The sequence below is a fragment of the Caloenas nicobarica genome, chromosome 8, assembly GCF_036013445.1.
Source record: "Caloenas nicobarica isolate bCalNic1 chromosome 8, bCalNic1.hap1, whole genome shotgun sequence".
Lineage (NCBI taxonomy): Eukaryota > Metazoa > Chordata > Aves > Columbiformes > Columbidae > Caloenas > Caloenas nicobarica.
Window position 1 is genome coordinate 28,511,428 of NC_088252.1, and position 16,898 is coordinate 28,528,325.

General features: G+C 45.3%; 1 protein-coding gene across 4 annotated transcripts; it reads left to right on the forward strand.

The window, feature by feature from the left end:
- The first annotated feature begins 380 nt into the window (after positions 1-380).
- STRIT1 (small transmembrane regulator of ion transport 1) lies at positions 381-6,828 on the forward strand. Of its 4 annotated transcripts, XM_065639999.1 has the most exons (6): positions 381-523; positions 1,271-1,329; positions 2,387-2,611; positions 3,301-3,342; positions 6,199-6,298; positions 6,388-6,828. In XM_065639999.1, the coding sequence occupies exons 3-5, from the start codon at positions 2,599-2,601 to the stop codon at positions 6,291-6,293; spliced, it is 150 nt and encodes a 49-aa protein (XP_065496071.1). In that variant the 5' UTR covers positions 381-523; positions 1,271-1,329; positions 2,387-2,598; the 3' UTR covers positions 6,294-6,298; positions 6,388-6,828. The 4 variants fall into 4 exon arrangements, with proteins under 4 accessions (XP_065496071.1, XP_065496072.1, XP_065496074.1 ...); XM_065640001.1 differs by lacking the exons at positions 381-523; positions 1,271-1,329 and adding an exon at positions 4,864-4,989 and having other exon boundaries at positions 2,551-2,611; XM_065640000.1 differs by lacking the exons at positions 381-523; positions 1,271-1,329; positions 3,301-3,342 and adding an exon at positions 4,864-4,989.
- The last annotated feature ends 10,070 nt before the right edge of the window (positions 6,829-16,898 follow it).

Here is a 16,898-nt window from a genome sequence, read left to right on the forward strand (position 1 = left end):
ACAGGATCGTATTTCTTTTTACAACAAATTGGATCTTATCCCAAAAAGTCTGCTCCACAGCAAAGCTAGACAAAGAATGTAAAGCTCGCATTGTATTCTTGTGTCTCGAGATGATGTGATACGCTGAATTGTGCACAGCATAATAAAACGTTATGTAGCCCTGAGCTTTATTTTAAGAGTATACCCATTTTGGATAAGCAGTAATGAAACCACTTTCCTTACGTGATGCTTGGGGAAAGGCAAGAATTTTTTAAGCAGTCTTGCTCAGGAATGCAGAGGATGGGCAAAAGCAACATTGGAGACACCGAGACATCCAGCACCAGGAAACTTCAGCACTCAGAATGTGCAGTTTCAGTTCTTATGTTAGAATACCCATTTGATTAGACTGGTCTCTAGACACCAGTGGACAATAAAGCTTGATGTTTCCGGTTTATCTTCAGAACTGGAAATAACTTGGAAGTGTCTCATCGTGCAAACAGAAACACAAGAACCCAAGAGGCAGTGAGCACAGACTGCGGAACAGGTTGGTCAGGATATTGATTGCAAAAATTGATGAAAACTTCCTTGGGTGGCATGACTTGACTTCAGTTATTTTTCTGTAATTGTCATCTTAGAATTCATGCCACACTCAAAAGACTGAAAAATGGGGACTGCTTATAGTATGCAATAAAACTAATCTATACAAAGCTAAATTCACCTCTGGTGTAAAACAACTGACTTCAGTAAAGTTTTGCCAGAGTTGAATGCCGCTCAATCACATTGTGGATGTTAGCATGGTTAGACTTACATATATGTGTATATATGTGTGTGCATATATATACACATAAAGGATACTGATCACAGCAATGCAAATAATTGTATTTAAAATATTCCAGTGCCATTCATTTTTTTTGTTCATTCCAGATGAAAATACCCTGCAGGTGGACACAAGTCGTGTAGCCATGGGCCCACCACTCTTGCATCTAGGGCAAAAAATATTATTCCTGTCAAAATAACCAGACATTTAATTGCATTTCGTATGGGCATTCTGAAGGCTGTCTCTCTCAGCTCTTTGGTAGGTGTAGCATTGGCCATGTACTTGCACCTTTCCTGGGCAGGGACTGGGATTGCATTGCTGCTATAGCCAGTTCTAGTTCTTTCCAAATGAAATACTTGAGTTTTGAACCTGCTTTAGAACAAGTTAGATCATGATGGCATGAAAAGCCAGTATTTTTTCCAGCTGGTGCTCTAGAATCTAACTTTGGCTTAATTCTTTTTCTGCATGCAAAAGCTCCAAGGATGATGTGATCTCCACAGCCACTGGAAGAGAGGAAGCAATTCTTAAGAAAGGTGATAATGGAAATTTATCTTTTTCTGTAAAGTATTTAATCTTTAATCAACAAGCACATAAAATCTCTTTTAGAAGATCTGCCTAGTGTGTTTCTGAGCACTGTGGTGTCTTCTGGGAGAGCACAACAATTCCTCTGAACTGGACAAACATCCCGATTCCATCCCTTCCAAGCATCCCAAGCACCAGCTATCAGGAATGGCTTTTAACAGCCATTTGTGTCCTTTTCCATTTCAGAAACATGCAGGAAGAATCCCCGTTTCGTTCAGTATCCAGGCACAGCTCTGACATGGGTTATGTGTAAGTTTGCTGAAAGTTGGATAAAATGTCCTCCTGTGCCTGAAAAAAATTATTTGGTTAGGGGCTTTTTGCTGATGTGTGATGCGCCTGTGTGTGTCCCTCTGAGGGTTCTGTACAGGACCTTATTTCCCTAATAAACTCTGAGTGGGTTTTGTAGGCTTCCTGGTCAAAATCTGTGTCTGGGATCACTCCAAGGGATCTTTATATGGAACTCTCATTTTATGGGATACAAGCTAATGTGCGGTTTTTCCTTTTGGCTTAGATCTGGCACTCATCTCCATGTTTTTTCTCTTCTGAATTAAAGACTGCAGTTTGCAATGATTTATCCCGTTTAGGGCAAAATCATTCTTAAATTATTTTAGGAATGTTTCTCCCTTGAATTTTGTTACCCACTACCCATAAGAGTAATGATGACTGAACACTCTGAAGAGAGAAGACGCTAAACATACTTTTGTGCTTTGTGGAGCACAAGATACCTGGTGATGCTTAGCAAGTAACTAATAACTACAGAAATACATATACAACTATTACTGAATAGGACTTGGCGTGTCTTTTTGATAAGAGAGAAGCAAGAGAAGATGTGGGAGACTAAGAGCGAACTGGACCCCTGTCATGCTCTAAATATGTGGATGCATATAAATATTAGGTGAACTTATCATGTGGTGTTTATGGCTGTAAAGAGGCCATGAAGTAGTTTTTGCCTTTATTTCCCTCCCTCTTCAAAACTGACCCTTCTTTATTCGGTTTTCTCCGAAACAGATGTGCAGCTGCAGGAATAGGAAGGGGGACCCTTGGATCCCTTCAGCTCCTGCCTTTTTAGACAACTGGATGCATCCAGCCCAAACCTGGCACCGCGCGCGAGGCAGCTGCGGCACATTCCACATATCGCTCTATTTAAAGCATCCCGAGGCTCAGAGGAACAACTGCAGAGCAAACCTGAAAACCTGCCAAGAACACCGGCAGAGGGGGGAATGGCAGAACCAGGTAAGGTGCACAGTTAAGTGTGAATGTGACCGTGTATTCTTAAAATCCATACATCTGAGCAAATTAACATGAAAATACTCAGCTATTTGTGCTCTTGTCTGATACACTATATATTTTACTTTTACTAGTAAGAAAGTGTACTCACTTTAAAGCTAATTGTGTTAACAGCAATGAGTATAAAGTAGCTTGGGTTCCTCCCGTGTTTGTGAATCCTACCAGTTCTGTTTTCTGTAGTTTTTTGTAGTTACAATCTAAAGTTGACTAACTTAACTCATTTTACACAGTTCTGTTTAATTATGTTTGACAGCATTTTAAATATACTGTCTGTGTAGCTGAAATCTGAGTGTAATGCTAGGTAAACATACAGTAATTTAGATTTTAATCCCAAGTGGCAGAGCAAAATGAAATTCTAATAATGACCTTTCCATTATAAGCACATTTCCACTTTCTCCGAAGAGAAAAGGCATTCTACAAAGATGCATTTTATATTTATTATCATTTTCTGTTGACTTCACTGTAAGAGGTTTGGATGGTGAAATGACTATAAGTTTAAACGTGGTGTTAGCTGTCTACACAGCTATTCAGGTAGTTTTCCTTGTAAAAGTAACTTTTTAATACATCTTCATAGCTACGTTAAAAGTTTTTAAAGACTTTAATCTTTTTTTTTTTTTTTTTTTTTGCACCATTAGCACTGGTATCTAAGAAGGAAAGTGGAATTCTACTAAGCTCAGGTATAACAGGATACTGAATGCTGTTTCTTAATTTTAATTTTCATTGGTATCGACAGAAATTATATGGATGTTGGTATTCCATCAGGAATTAGTACTTAGCCATATCTTACATTGGTAGGATATGTATTGTTATTTGTGTTTAACTTTGTTTAAACAACGGAAGAGCAGCGTGTGGATGAGCAGCCAGCCGCAGCAGGCTGGTGCCAGCAGCACCCCGGGCGCCGGGGGTCCAGCTGCGCCCCGTTACAGACCTCGGGCAGCCCGGCTGCAACGAGCGGCTGCACGGAGGAACCGCCGGCTCCGGGGGCCTTTCCATGTGATGCTGGCGAGCGCCATCAGCACAAAGCCTGTCCGCATCAGTGCTGGCGTTCAGCGGGATTCGGGAGCGCCACAGCCTGTCTTGGCAGCACAGCTGGAAAAGCTTGTCTGCTGCGGCGGCAGCTGGAGCCGTGCAGGGGACACGGTCCCCTGGGCACGGCCACGTGCCCTCTCGCTCTGCTGACTGGCGTGGTGGCCACCCGGCCACCCCAGCGATGGGTCAGCGCTCCGCTTGTGCGTGTGCAGGGGGAGCCTATATGAGATACAACACAAAGAAAACTTTGTGAAATTCTGAGGCGTTTTGGAGCAGGGAACACAGGACTGGGAGTTGACGCTCGACAGGCTCAGGCGGGGACACGCTCCCTGCTTCACCTGCCCAGCCTCTGCTGTTTGAAGTCCTGGGAGATTCTCCGCCTGGTGCCTTGGGGTGCCTTTGTCAGTGTGGTTGGACTCGGACACTCCAGGGGTGAGGGCAGCTCAGTGACGGCACAGGCAGCGTTTTTTCTCAGGGTAGCTGGGAGGAGTTTCAACCAACTACAGATGGCAAAACCAAGCCAACTTACTGTTCTTGATAAAAGGTAAACCTCAGGGAAAAAAACAACCAAACAAGACAGCAATCAGATGAAGTTTATCAGTATATTTAGGCTGTATTTAGGTGGGAAACCTGTGCTGCTGTATGCTGTAGTCGAGGGATCCTTGGCTTCTCTGGGTACTTGGGCATCCATGGCAGGCAGTGCCCAGGGCTTTTCTGTTTATTTAGAGATAAAATTGATGTTTGAAGTAGAGGAAAAAATACTATAATGGGGAAGGGGAAAGTAGTTTGTGGCTAGAACACCAGCTTACACACAGAGGTCACAGTAAGATGCCTTTATTCATGCTGCCATCCAGAACTGGCCTTTTGATTTCCACAGGCTCTGGCTCAACTCCCAGAAGCCAGAGTTTGGTTCCTTGGTCTGTTTGACGGCAATACTGCTGACTGCAATAACCCACATTTCTCTCAGTATTCTGCTTTCATGTGCATTCATTTACATGGTGATTATAATGAAACCTCATGTTTCAGGGTTTTAGCTGGTCACCTGCAGGTGTCAGTAAAGATTTTTTCTTTTTTTTCTTTTTTTTTTTTTCCTTTTTTTTCTTTTTTCTTTTTTTCTTTTTTTTTTTCCTTTTTTTTTCTTTTTTTTTTTTTTTCTTTCAAAACCACAGTTGCTTAGAATGATCGTGTTCCTCTGCTGCTGGTCCCTCTGCAGCCACCTCCCCCTGGGGCTGGAACGCGGAGGATGCAGATGCTCTTCCTGGCTGTTGATGGCACAGCCCTGGTCTGTGGCGAGGGTAAGGCTGAGCCTCACATTTAGACTCAGGATAGTTTTCCTATGGACCAAATACTGAGGCCTTGGAGTCTGTCACCTTCTTCCGAGACCTTACGAAGGTGTCACCTGCTCGGATGTCACACCCAGCCAAGCCTTGTGCACATCTCACGCTTCAGCCTTTCCCGCTCACGGCACTAAACTTTGTCTTCCAAGCAGTTACTTTACTGCCGCTCAGGTCTTGGGGTATCTGTTCTGCAGCACAGAGGTCAGAGGAAATGATCTCACGGTCATTTCTGTTCTTAAGCTCTGAAACACAAGCACTGCCCATGGCTCCCATGAAACTCTACCCGTCGGAGGCATCTGCTCGCTGCCTCGTGACAAACGCTGGGCACAGCGTTCCTGCCCATCCGTCTGGACTCGCCTGCCGCTCTTATCTCACTGCATTAAACCTGGATCTCATCTGACAAAACACCATATTCTGTAGACGCAACGGCAGCTCTGCAGAGCTGCCAAAACTCTGCCATGTACCTCAGCAGGATCCAGCCCTTTATTTGTAATAGGACCTTTAGAAAACATGGTCATTATAGAGAAATGACTCCCAACAGAAGTAGCTTTACCTTACAAAGTGTCAAATGAATAACATGGAACAGGTAAAGGACTCCCCTGTGGCAAAAGGACACCCAGTTTCAGAGCAGGGTTTGATCTTTTTGCTGTGTAGTTGCTTATCTGTTTTACATTTTTGTGGCAGCATATGCAGATTTTCTATCAACATGTTCTCTTTCCCTCTCAGTAGATATACCATGCAATATCATGGTGAGACGTGTTTATGTTGCGCATAGCTTTAAAAGAGCAATGAGGAAAACCTTAAATTATTGAGCATCCTTCCGAAGACTGTCAGCTTGATCTAAACTCTGCGAGGTGTTGTGTATAATTTTACATTATTTATTAATCCCTTCAAAAACCTGCAGAAAGATGTGCTTTAAAATGGTGTCATATATTGGTAAGTAATATAATCCCAAAGGCTGATACGCTGCTTCCTTACAAGCTTCTGATATTTGTAGGAAACTGATAGAAAGGGTCTTTGAAATCCTGATGCTGTACAGAAACATATTTCTATAAAGTGCTAGTCCTGCGTTCTGCATGCTCCTCGAAGAGCCATGGCCTGCCTTGGACTCCACGTGTCTGTGTAACTTTTTAGCCCTTCTGAAAAAGACCATTTTTTCTCTTTCAGCCCAAGTCCCGCTTTCCCGCCTCGTTGTGCCGATACTCCTTGCCGTCGGCTGGATAGTGGGTTGTGCGCTAATGGTTTACATCGTCTTCTCGTGAGAGAAGTGAGTGACTCGGACGCTATTGTACACCACCCGTGCTTGCTTTGGTTTGCACTGCCACCTTGTAAAATGTCATTTTCTTTGCCTTACAGGACAGAAGAATTTACAATAATGTTAATTAGAAGAACCTGGAAGTTGAATTGACATTTCTAATGACAAAAACATGTATAAAATGAATTATTTTTAATATCAACTCTGTAAACATGGTGTACACTTTTTATCCACAACAAAAGTTTGAAATGCATTTAGGAAGAATCATGAAAGCAGTTATTCAAATGGTTTGTAGTTGAGTGAGCAGTTTCTGGAGTCCTGCCTGCTCTCCAGCAGGCTCTGCTGATGCCACCTTGAACTGAAGCAGTTTTGGAAACAGTATTTCTAGAATTGGTGATGCAGTGGTGGACCAAAAAGGGAGTTTGGCTCATTTGTGAGATGTGCCAAGCCGGGGAAGAAGTATCTCAATGTATTTGGGCAAGTTTTAACTGAGTTAAGAGAATGTTTAAAGTTTCGTAGTAAAAAAAATATTAAATTTAAAATGTTGTGGTGGTACACTGTCCCTGTCCCAAGATCTGAATTGTTAGTGTCCAAATACATTTTCTGAAACTTCATTAACTTCCTTTTTTTAAAAAAGCAAGCGAACAGTCAGGCAAGCATACTAATACATAAATCTGAAAAGGCCTTTAGAACATGAAAGGCAGACAGGGACACTTACCGGGAAGCAATGCATCCTAAAATGTGTGACTTGGACTTCCTTAATCCTAAAACATTTGGTTTTAATTTATACTATGTAGATAAATACCAAATTAACTGCTGGTCTCCTCTGTTTACATGGTTTTCAGGGCCCAATTTTGTATTTTTCCATTGGCAGCCGATTCAGTTCCTATCAAACTAAATGCTGCTGGACTCAGTGGGCACTGAACTGGATCGAGACCACTCGGAGTTCCAGCCCCCTCCAGCACCAGGAAAAGTGCAACCCAGGGAGCCTGGAGAACAAGGCTGGAATTCAAAATGAAACTAACTACTCTGGAAAAAAAAAAAAGGAATGCAATAGGTGAAAATTCAATTTCTACACCTCGCAGGAACGGTTAAAAAGCACAAATACAGGACAGGGACCTGCTGGCTGGATAGCAATTTCCAGAAAAGTGCCTGGAAATTGCCACGTAACACAGCCTGAATTCAGGTCAGCAATGTACTAGCGTTGGTGTGAAAGGGAAACGTTGTCCTGGGACGAATACCAGAAAAATGGCCTGAGAGATGCACAAAATCATCCCCGGCTCTACCAGCGGCGTCAAGGCCTCCCCGGCCCCTGCGCCGGGCGTGGGCTCCACAGGAACGGTTGGGAGCTGATGGGAAGTGAATAAAATATAAATATATCAGACTTTTTGAAAGGAAGGGAATAATCTCGGTGATAGGGCAAGAAGGAACAGAGAACCAGCAAGTGAGAGTCAGGCTGTCCCTATGGCAAGGGCACCAACGTACTGGAAGACATTTTTAGGCATAATCACTATTATTATTGATTTCTGGAGGGCTTTAGAAAATGGATGGGCAGACATCCCGCAGGCATGCGGCAGTACAGGTCATCCTGCCTTTGTGCCTGAAGGCAGCTGTAATATTTGATGTCATCTCAGGCACTCGTTTTCTAAGGCTGAGACCAGCCAGACTGATCCCAGCTCTGACTCCAGACCACAGGGAGGCTCTTGGACACAGAGGTAGGTGCACATGTACTTTAATTCTCTGGTCTTGTTGAAAATCTCCCAGAAAGCCTGTGCTAAGGAGTTGAGTGATTGCTGTTATACGAAGTCCTTTTGTCTTATGAGCTTGTTCTTCCCTTTGCCAGCGGACAAGGCAAACAGGGTGTTTCTCACCCTGCACGACTTGCCGCTGTATCTGGTTTGCAGCTCCCGCAGGACTGGCCCAGAGCTGCCGGCACAGAGCCGTCCATAGCGACCACAAACGTACATCTACATTTCCAGTTATTTACCAGGTACCGATGAAAATCATTCTGAAAAATCCAGTTGACCCAAGGGGCTTTTTCAGGTGTCTCCACAGCATTTGAAATCGAATGTTTCAAATTAAAATGTTACAGAGCTAAAATATAAACATTACAATATGTTTTAGCTTTACCTGATCTTTGAGAGCAGGAAGATCTGATTTGGCAGAGAAAAATGAAATAACTTTCTAGGTTGGCTTCAGTATTGTGAAGCAGACTTACTAGATACAAAGAATTTCCTGCCAGTTTTGTAGAGTAATAAAAAGAGGATTATTCCAAGAAAATATGCATCCCACACACTGTTTAAAGCCCACTGACCATTCGGCAAAGTGGCCTTTTGCAACCACCTTCAGGACAACCCACTCGGGTGTCTTTTCATAATGAAACTAAACAATGCACTGCTGGAGCTTCCCACACTTGCAGGGGTGTTTTGGGTAACAAAAGGTGGTTTTTTTTCTTCTTGAAAAGTGAATGTTTGGGTGCTCAGTTTTTTTCTTTCAAAGGGACAGACATTAGTGATTTAGAAGAAGAAAACATACACGTTCACATTTCTACCCAAATTCAGGTGCATCGCTATTAAAGCGTGGCGTTAGCTTCAGTTTTCCTGTTGCTGTGCCAATAGGTAAAACACGGGGGTGGTGATGACGCTGGAGAGGACTCCGGCTCCGTTACCCTGCAATGCCACCGAGGTCTGACGAGCTTCATGGCATCACGATGAGCCCAGGTGGCCCGCACATGTTTTGGGGGACACCCTCTTCAAGGCCCCTTTCCATTTGTATGTTTTCCTTCCACCTAGGATGATGTTTTCTATGCTCTGAGATTATTGATTAATTTATTGTCCATATTTTTATTTACAAAAGCTAAGTGGGAACGTTGGTGTTCCTGCTGCTCCAGAGAATGGCTGCCAGGTTTGCACCGCGGCCTCTGGTTTTCCCCGTTACCCCCTGATGGGCTATTTGAATAAGCTGATGAGGGCTGAGTTTCTGTCCGTCTGTCCCAGGATGCTGCGTGTGGCTCCCTGGTTACTGTTCCAGTCTCTTGTTTGTATTTTTCAATGCTCGTAATCCAGTTTAAGGATGTTACACAGGCAGGAGCTGTTGCGAGAAGCCCAGCCTGTGGACCGGAGCTGAGGCCGAGACCTTCCCGCTCCAGCCCTAACCCACACCAGCGGCTCCCGGGCGCTCTGCCCACCTCGTGTCCTTCTCCTGCGCAGCCCAGTTTAAACCTGCCCTGCTGAGCCCGGGTTTAACTGTGGCAGTAACTGGGCCCATTGCTAAAGACAGACCCCTCTCCCCAGCAGTTGGAGGAAACAACTAGTTTGCAAATGTAATAGGCTCAGGCAGGATCTCCCAGCAAAGCGATTTTTTTAAGAACAATATTGCAACAGGGGGTGTTCTACCCGAAGGTCGGCACATATAATAGGGCAAAACGCCCCTGCTTGTATCCCCCCAAAATCCGGCTGCACTTTCCCTCCCCTATTCCCCATTGGTTGGGCACTTTGGGGTTTACAGACCATCCCCACCCTGCCCCAGTTTACGTACAATACCCTCACTTGTAAATACAGGTATCAGTATGCATACAGGTACCAGTATATATCCCGGGAAGAGACCGTGTTTCACACAAAGGATTCACAGTCCGATGTCTCTCGGTCCTTCCCCCCTGCTGGGGTCAGGCGCCAGGTCCTCAGTTTTGTAAAAACAACAGTTCTTCGGTAAACGTTCCTTACACGGCGTCACTGGAGGGCGACAGGAGCTTCTGTGAGAGGCGGGGCCAGAGAACCGTCTGGAAGGGGCGGGGCCGTGAGGGGCGGGGCCAGAGAACCTTCTGGAAGGGGCGGGGCTGTGAGGGGCGGGGCCAGAGAACCTTCTGGAAGGGGCGGGGCCTGGGTTGGTGCCGAGGCCGCGGGGCTGCCGGGGTGGGTGGTGCAGCGGCGCTGAGGTGAGGAGCGCTGCCCTCCCGCCCTCCCCGGCAGCCCCAGACGCATCCGCAGCCCTCGCCCCCGCGGAGCCCACCCGGGAGCCGCCTCAGGGCTGTGTATCGGCAGGGCCGGCCCGGCGCTCAGCCCAGATCCCCCCCAGGCCGCTGTCCTGGCTCAGCCCACCGAGGCCTCGTCCCACCTGGAACCCACGGCAGAGACGGGGCCGCCGCAGGTAGGAGCAGGATGTTCTGTGTCGGGGCCGAGCCTGCCTGGTGAGCGGGCGCTGTGGCCTGAACTGCGTCGGGTACGGCGGAGATGGCGTTTGTGCTGCGTGCGGGAGCCCAGGCCCAGTGCAGCCCCGCGTTACTTTGCAGGCCTGTTGTGGGCCCTGGCTGAGTGCAGCAGAGGGCTTGCAGCTGTGCTCCTTCCTTAGGGTTATTGCACGTGATTAATTAATTAATTAATTAATTTGCTTTTTAAAATGCTCTTCTTGTGCAAAGCTGCAGGGAACATTGGCTCCTGTGTGAAAACAGAGGATTTCTAATTTTTTCTCTTTTCATGAGAGGTTTGTTTCTGTTCAAAGCAAATATTCCATGTTATGTAGCAAGACTGTACTTTGTTTGTTGCACTTTTTGTTTACTGATGTTTAAGCAGCTGACCCTGGGGAACAGGTGGTGTGTGGGGGTTGGTTTGCCAGGTGTGTTGAGCTTCAGCAGCTGCAGGAGCTGGAGCTGAGTCTGTCCTGGCCCTGCCCTGGGTGCAGCCACAGCCCAAACCGGGCACTGGCTGTTGCCCGTGGCCCTGGGCGGTCAGGCTGACCAGCCAGCTCTTGTGCTTAACATTTACGTGGGTCTTGGTGCGGTGAGCCGCGACGAACCGTGCTGACACCATCTCTTGGGGACGTGGCCCATACCTCGTCTCCAGCCCCCTCTCCAAAGTGCTTATTTGCTCCCTTTGTCTAGAAAGAGGGTTGTGGATCTTCAGGCAGTTGCAGAGAGTTCAGGTTGTTTGCAGTCACAGCTTATTGATTAAAATATACCAGCGTGTAACGTTTTTGCCGCAGCATCGCTGTGATGCTCTCCAGCCCCTTGAGCCTGGTCTCTGCAAGGAGCAATCCTCAGCAACCGTTTCAGTGCCCGTGGCTTATGAATTTGGGTGTACTGACAGGCTGGGGGACAGGCAGGGTTCCCACCTGTAACAGCCTTTTCTGTTGTTACTTACAAAGTGGTATGATTTAATGAATGATTGTAACTGCTTGCATATCCAGATAGCTGTGGTCGTTGGAGGTAGTCTTAACAAGATAAAGAGTTATTCCACCTCAAGCTGAACTATTTAAAACGGATTTAATAGCTTATGGGTTTAATAATCAAAAGGTAGCTACTAGAGTTCTGTCTAAGTATCTTATTCTGGGTAGTAATGAAGGGAGAAGGTCAGCAGAGAAGCTCCGTACTTGGATGAGATCTAGAGAACAGCGGCTCACTAGAATTAGGAATGTAGAGCCAACAAAGACAGCTGGGTTTACTGCGTGCACTCCTGAAAGCTGGGCTCAGCACAGGCAGGAAGTGTGTCCTGTGTAATAAACAGGTGAAATCATTTTGGTGAGCCTGTAGCCTTCTGTAGTTGCATCTGGTTGAAGATGCACCAGCCAGCTGGTTTGTTCAGGGAGAGCCTGGGAGTTTCTGCTGGTGCCCCCGCTGACACCAGCCCTTCCACACCAGCAGCTGGGAGTTACTCCTGCTGCCACCCGTTTTGTCTGGGTTACCGTACCTCATCATGGTGATTAATGACTTTGCCTCACTTCATTGCCTTGTAGCTGGACCACAGGCACGTAATTCATGTGGGCACAAAGCCCAGTCCCTAAGAAAGTCCAGCCTAGTGTAGGAGATCTCAACACCAGCAGGGCAACAGGTTCTACATTAGGTTCTCATAAATATTGAATCAAGTTGCTGGTGTCAGTCCTGATGTTCAAGGCTCTAACTGAAGCAGTACCACAATATCTGAACAATATCTAAACAAAGCTGTTTCTGAAGCAATGCGCAACTACCAGAAGGTGACCTGCGCAGGAGGAGGAATGAATTCTGACTTCTAAGGTCCAACAGAAACCATATAATACAAATTTCTGTGTGCACTATATTTGCATCTTTGCCTGCTTGTTCTCCAATGTGCATAGGTACCAATGCATGTATATAACTAAATGAAAGTGGATGCTGTAAATCCATTATGGCTCCTCAGGACACAGTATGTACCATATATTATTTTTTTTCTTGCTATATTGTGATTTTCTACTAGGCATTACAGAAGATTGAGAAAACTTGTATTTTGGAGTTAAAGGTCTGTGATTTAATATCTAAAAATGATAGGTTCAAAAAGGGAAAAAAAAATGTAAATGTAGCATATGTAGGAAAATAAGTAACACCTGGTTAAGGAGAAGTAGTGGTCAAGGGCTCCCTTGTTCAGAAGAAAAGTCCTGAAGGGTCATTATCAGCGGCATTTTGGCCGTTGGAGCTTTTTGATGGAGTCCAGATGTTGGGGGTGGCCCAGAGCCCCTTGGGGAGCATCTCAGCAGTACTGAGCTGAATTATGTAGTGATGGGTCTGTATTCTGTGTGTTTGGGAGCTGTTTTGTTAATACATTGTCAAATCATTGACCAAGGTCAGTATGGATGTGTATTTTGTGTGTTCCCTAAAGTTTTGTCAGCCTGCTGCTATGGAAAGTCAATTTCAGTCAGCTCTGACTCTCAGATTTTACAGAAGCTGACAGTTGTTTATAATATTTTTTTTTTAGTTAAAATTGTTGAGTAGTGGTGTTTTTTTTCCCCAGAAGTATGAACAAATGCAGCTGTTTGCCCGTTGGGTCATGCTGTATCTCAGTCTCACGGTTTATTAAATTTATTTTTGAGTTTAACACTGTCTTTCTTGCACTGAAGTAGATCAGAGCAAGCTGCTAGCTAACAATATGTTTTTCATACCTGTAAATGTATTTGTTTCCTTTATGTTTTGTTGGTGTTAATAAGGATACTGTGCAAAAGCTGAGCTGACATTTCATCCAGAATGCAAAACTGCGAAGTGCATTGTGACAAAGAGCTCACGTTCCTCCAGCTGTTCCCTGCCTGGCTCGGTGGTGTCCGCAGGGCTGGGAGCCGGCAGGGTTTGACACCGGCAGCCTGGCGCAGCCTGTGGGCTGGGGCTGTAGTCCTCCGCAGCTGACTTCTGCTAGTCCTGAGACTGCCTCCAAATCCTGCTGGCCTTGCAGCAGCCTTCACACACAAATCCTGGACATGGCTCTGCAAAGCCAGCACAAGCGAACAACAGTTATTTTATGTCATTAATTTAGATCTTTCATCCCTTTTTCCTAATGGTTAGGAGATGAAGGTGATACAAGTAATCAATATTTTGGCAGTTAACTGTTACACAGTGTTTGTACCGTAGGACATTCCCTTTTGCTTGGCTGGTGCTCGCTCAGGTATTTGTAACTGCAGGTCAGTCTGCCAGGAACAGCCAGATGGGAGCAGATGTTCCTGCTATATTATAGCTCAGAAGATGTTTATGAGTAGACCTGCACAGCGACAGGCTCCAAAACTGCTTTTTGTACCAAAGAAGAGAGTGCCAAAATTTGTGTGAATGTATTTAAAGGAAAATACAGAAGAGAAGTTGGAGCATAAATGGGCAGGAGATGAAGAAAAACATTGCAGATGGGCTGTGTGGTTGTGTGGTCGTTTGTAAGGAATTGATTTCTGTAAGAGAATACAGATGGAACATGACTTAAGTGACTGGAAAACAAAAACCAAGAGTAAAACTATCAAGGGTGAGAGAATGAGAGGTATCTAATTTAAATTCTTATCAGGTATTAACACATTTTTCTCTCTTGGTATGGAATACTCTTCCCAAAATTCCTTACCTCCATTGAAGTAATACTGATGGGGTTTTGCCCCTTTTTGCTTTGACTCTTCCTGGTTTTGCACATTAAGGAACACACACTGATGGACACTTCGTAGGGCACCAGTTAATTTTTTTTTCTACATATTGTCACAAATTCTTCATGTTTCTGGTGTTCATGCCAACTTGATTCTAAGCATTCTTTCAGTAAAACGGCAATACATTTTCTTAGGCAGTGTAGGCAAGACAGATAAAATTTACAGAGAATACAAACGTTTTAGCAACACGGTGTTTGCTAGTGATGCCTCGTTTACTGTAGTGATAACTTGGGGTAGTAACTGGGTGAAGCGCCTCGCCCCAGGCCCAGGGGAACGCTGGAGAGCATTTGCACACAGGGTGAGCTCATGCGCTGCGGTCTGTCCGAGTCCCCAGCTCTGGAACTGACACAGCAGTGAAATACGAACACTGCACCGAGTGACGCGTCCTTCAGTCTTTGGTGTTGTTTTTGAGGCTTTTGGTGCAAATGCTGCCCATGGCATGTCTGTTAATACTTCCCTGAGATCTTAATGCTCTGAGAAGGAAAATCCTCGCTGGCACTAATTAGTTTGCAAGCTGTGATGAAAGGTATGTTCTGATTGTCACTGCTCGTTTAATGTTGGATACCTGACCTCTGAACTGCTAGCGCTTTGTTTCTTTTATGAAGACCTGAATTTCACTTTTGAGTGAGGAAATGGTAATTGCCACTTGTTAAAGTTTGGTTTCTAAGATGTGTGTTTTACATCTTGTTTCTCTGTTAAATGCTAATGCAAGGCTTCCCTGCACCTGCTGATGTGCCAGCTGACTTTTGGAGCGGACTAAACTGATGACATGTGGTATATGATGTGCCCACCCCGGTGCTGGTATCGGGGACACTGAGAGCCAGGTCTGTACTGCAGATGATTTCTCTGTTTTCTCATGGTTCTGGAGTACAGTCATTTCCTACTAGGGCTTGTATCAGTATTAACAGCCACCCCCACGGTTCTGATTCAGCTGCCGTAGCCAGGAGCGCAGCCAACCCTTCCTGGAGAGGGAAAGGAGGAAAGGACCAGCCCGGCTGGTGGGGCCCGTCCACCCGTGCGCAGGACAGAGGGGTCACGCAGGGGCTGGGGCTGGAGGTGATGCAGGGGCACGTGGAAACACGACTTCTACTAACAGTTTGAATATCTTGGTTCCGACATTGTCCTTTCTCACTCGCTTATATCAAATCATGGAGTGTTTGTAGGTTTTCTAGATGTCTATTCGCTTGATTCAGTGTTTTCATGTAATGAAAGGGGGATGTTTCCGGCCCTCTGTGTGGCCAACAATCACTAGGGAAACTTCCCCATTTCTCTGGACATAAGCATTGTTTGGTTTGGATTGCACACACTTCTTTCAGTGCCCCAGCTCGTTGTTACACATGGTCTGTCTGTAGTAAAACAGATGGGGGGAAGCAGTGATCAAATGGGGGTTTTGGGAAAAGTCTTATAATTCATGAATATAAAAGCTGGATGCAATGACGGGTCTAAATCCAGCTATCAAGTGTGTCTGTGTTTTGTTTGAGTATCTGTTGCTGCTCTGGCCAGAGCATTGCTGGATCCTTTCCACAGGGAAGCTTTATTTCTAACTGTGATGGTGAAAGAAACGACCGTATCCTTGATAGTACATACGAATTCACCTTCCCTGCTCCAGCAGGAGCTCACGTGAATCAAGACTATTTTGATGTGTGTAGAGGTCAGTCAGAAGCGAAAAAATCTTCACTGTGCCGTACACCTGCATTTGAAAACTAAAGGGAATAATCCCTGTCTCCAAAAATAAACATGTTCTTCCAGTTTTCTGTCCGGCAGGCACATGAAACATGAGGTGTGGCAGAAAAGCTTGTGGATACACTACTGAACAGACATTACATCTACCTGTATTGACTTATGGGATTTTTTTGCTATTCTGTTCACTGATTATTAGTGATTCCGTATTTATTGATTGTTGTATTTAATATTATTTAGTCTGTATCTAGTGATCCACTGGTTTATTTAGTTACCTTCAGAATTTCTCGTCTGTCTTGGATGAGTCTTGCCATGTCTGGCTGTAAAATGGGGATAACGGTACTTTCCGTTTCATAGTTTTATGGGCCTGAATCTGTAAAGGATTGAGTTTCATTTGGATGTACAGGGTTAATGATGAAGAGTACAGAAAGTTCTATGACAAATATGTGGAGAGGAGTGGAGAAAGGGGCCCAGCAGAGATGTGAAAACCCTGTTAATACAACTTTTTTTTTTTTCTTCTACTGCTTTTCTCCAACTTCTGTTTTTCCCTCTTTGCTTCCCTGTTGTGGCTAGGAGGGGTTTCCAGTGGGGGTGCAGGGCCCCTCCAGGTCCCCTGTGTGCCCTCAAAGGGTCTGTAGAACTCGCTGTGCTGCCTTTGGGTGCAGCACAAGCAAAGATCTTCCATCGCTTCCGTGGAACTGGGGGTGCAGCCCCCGGCCCCAGCAGCAATGGGCTGTGCTGCTGCTCCCGCTGGCGATTCATGACAAGGCATTTATTTTCTGCTCTCTTTATCACACTGCTGGGGAAAAGCCTTGGAAGTGGAAGTTTCTGCAGGCAATTTTGGTGTGATCTCCTTGGATGCTAAATAACCTACTGGCACCTGCTTTTAAACTAGAATAGAATTATTTGAATTCTCATTTGTCAGTTGTTATAGATGTTGAGGTGTGGTGCTCAGCAGCAAATACAGAAATCTCTTTGTGGTTGGGTGGGGTTCTTTTTGTACTTGCCTATTTCCTATAAAGAACACACATTGCATTTGTCTCAT

What these genes read in the sequence shown, in the direction of transcription:
- STRIT1 (XM_065639999.1), top strand. An exon ending in TGGAATTCTACTAAGCTCAG is followed by an intron (nt 3,343 to 6,198) that starts GTATAACAGGAT and finishes TTTCTCTTTCAG; the next exon opens with CCCAAGTCCCGCTTTCCCGC.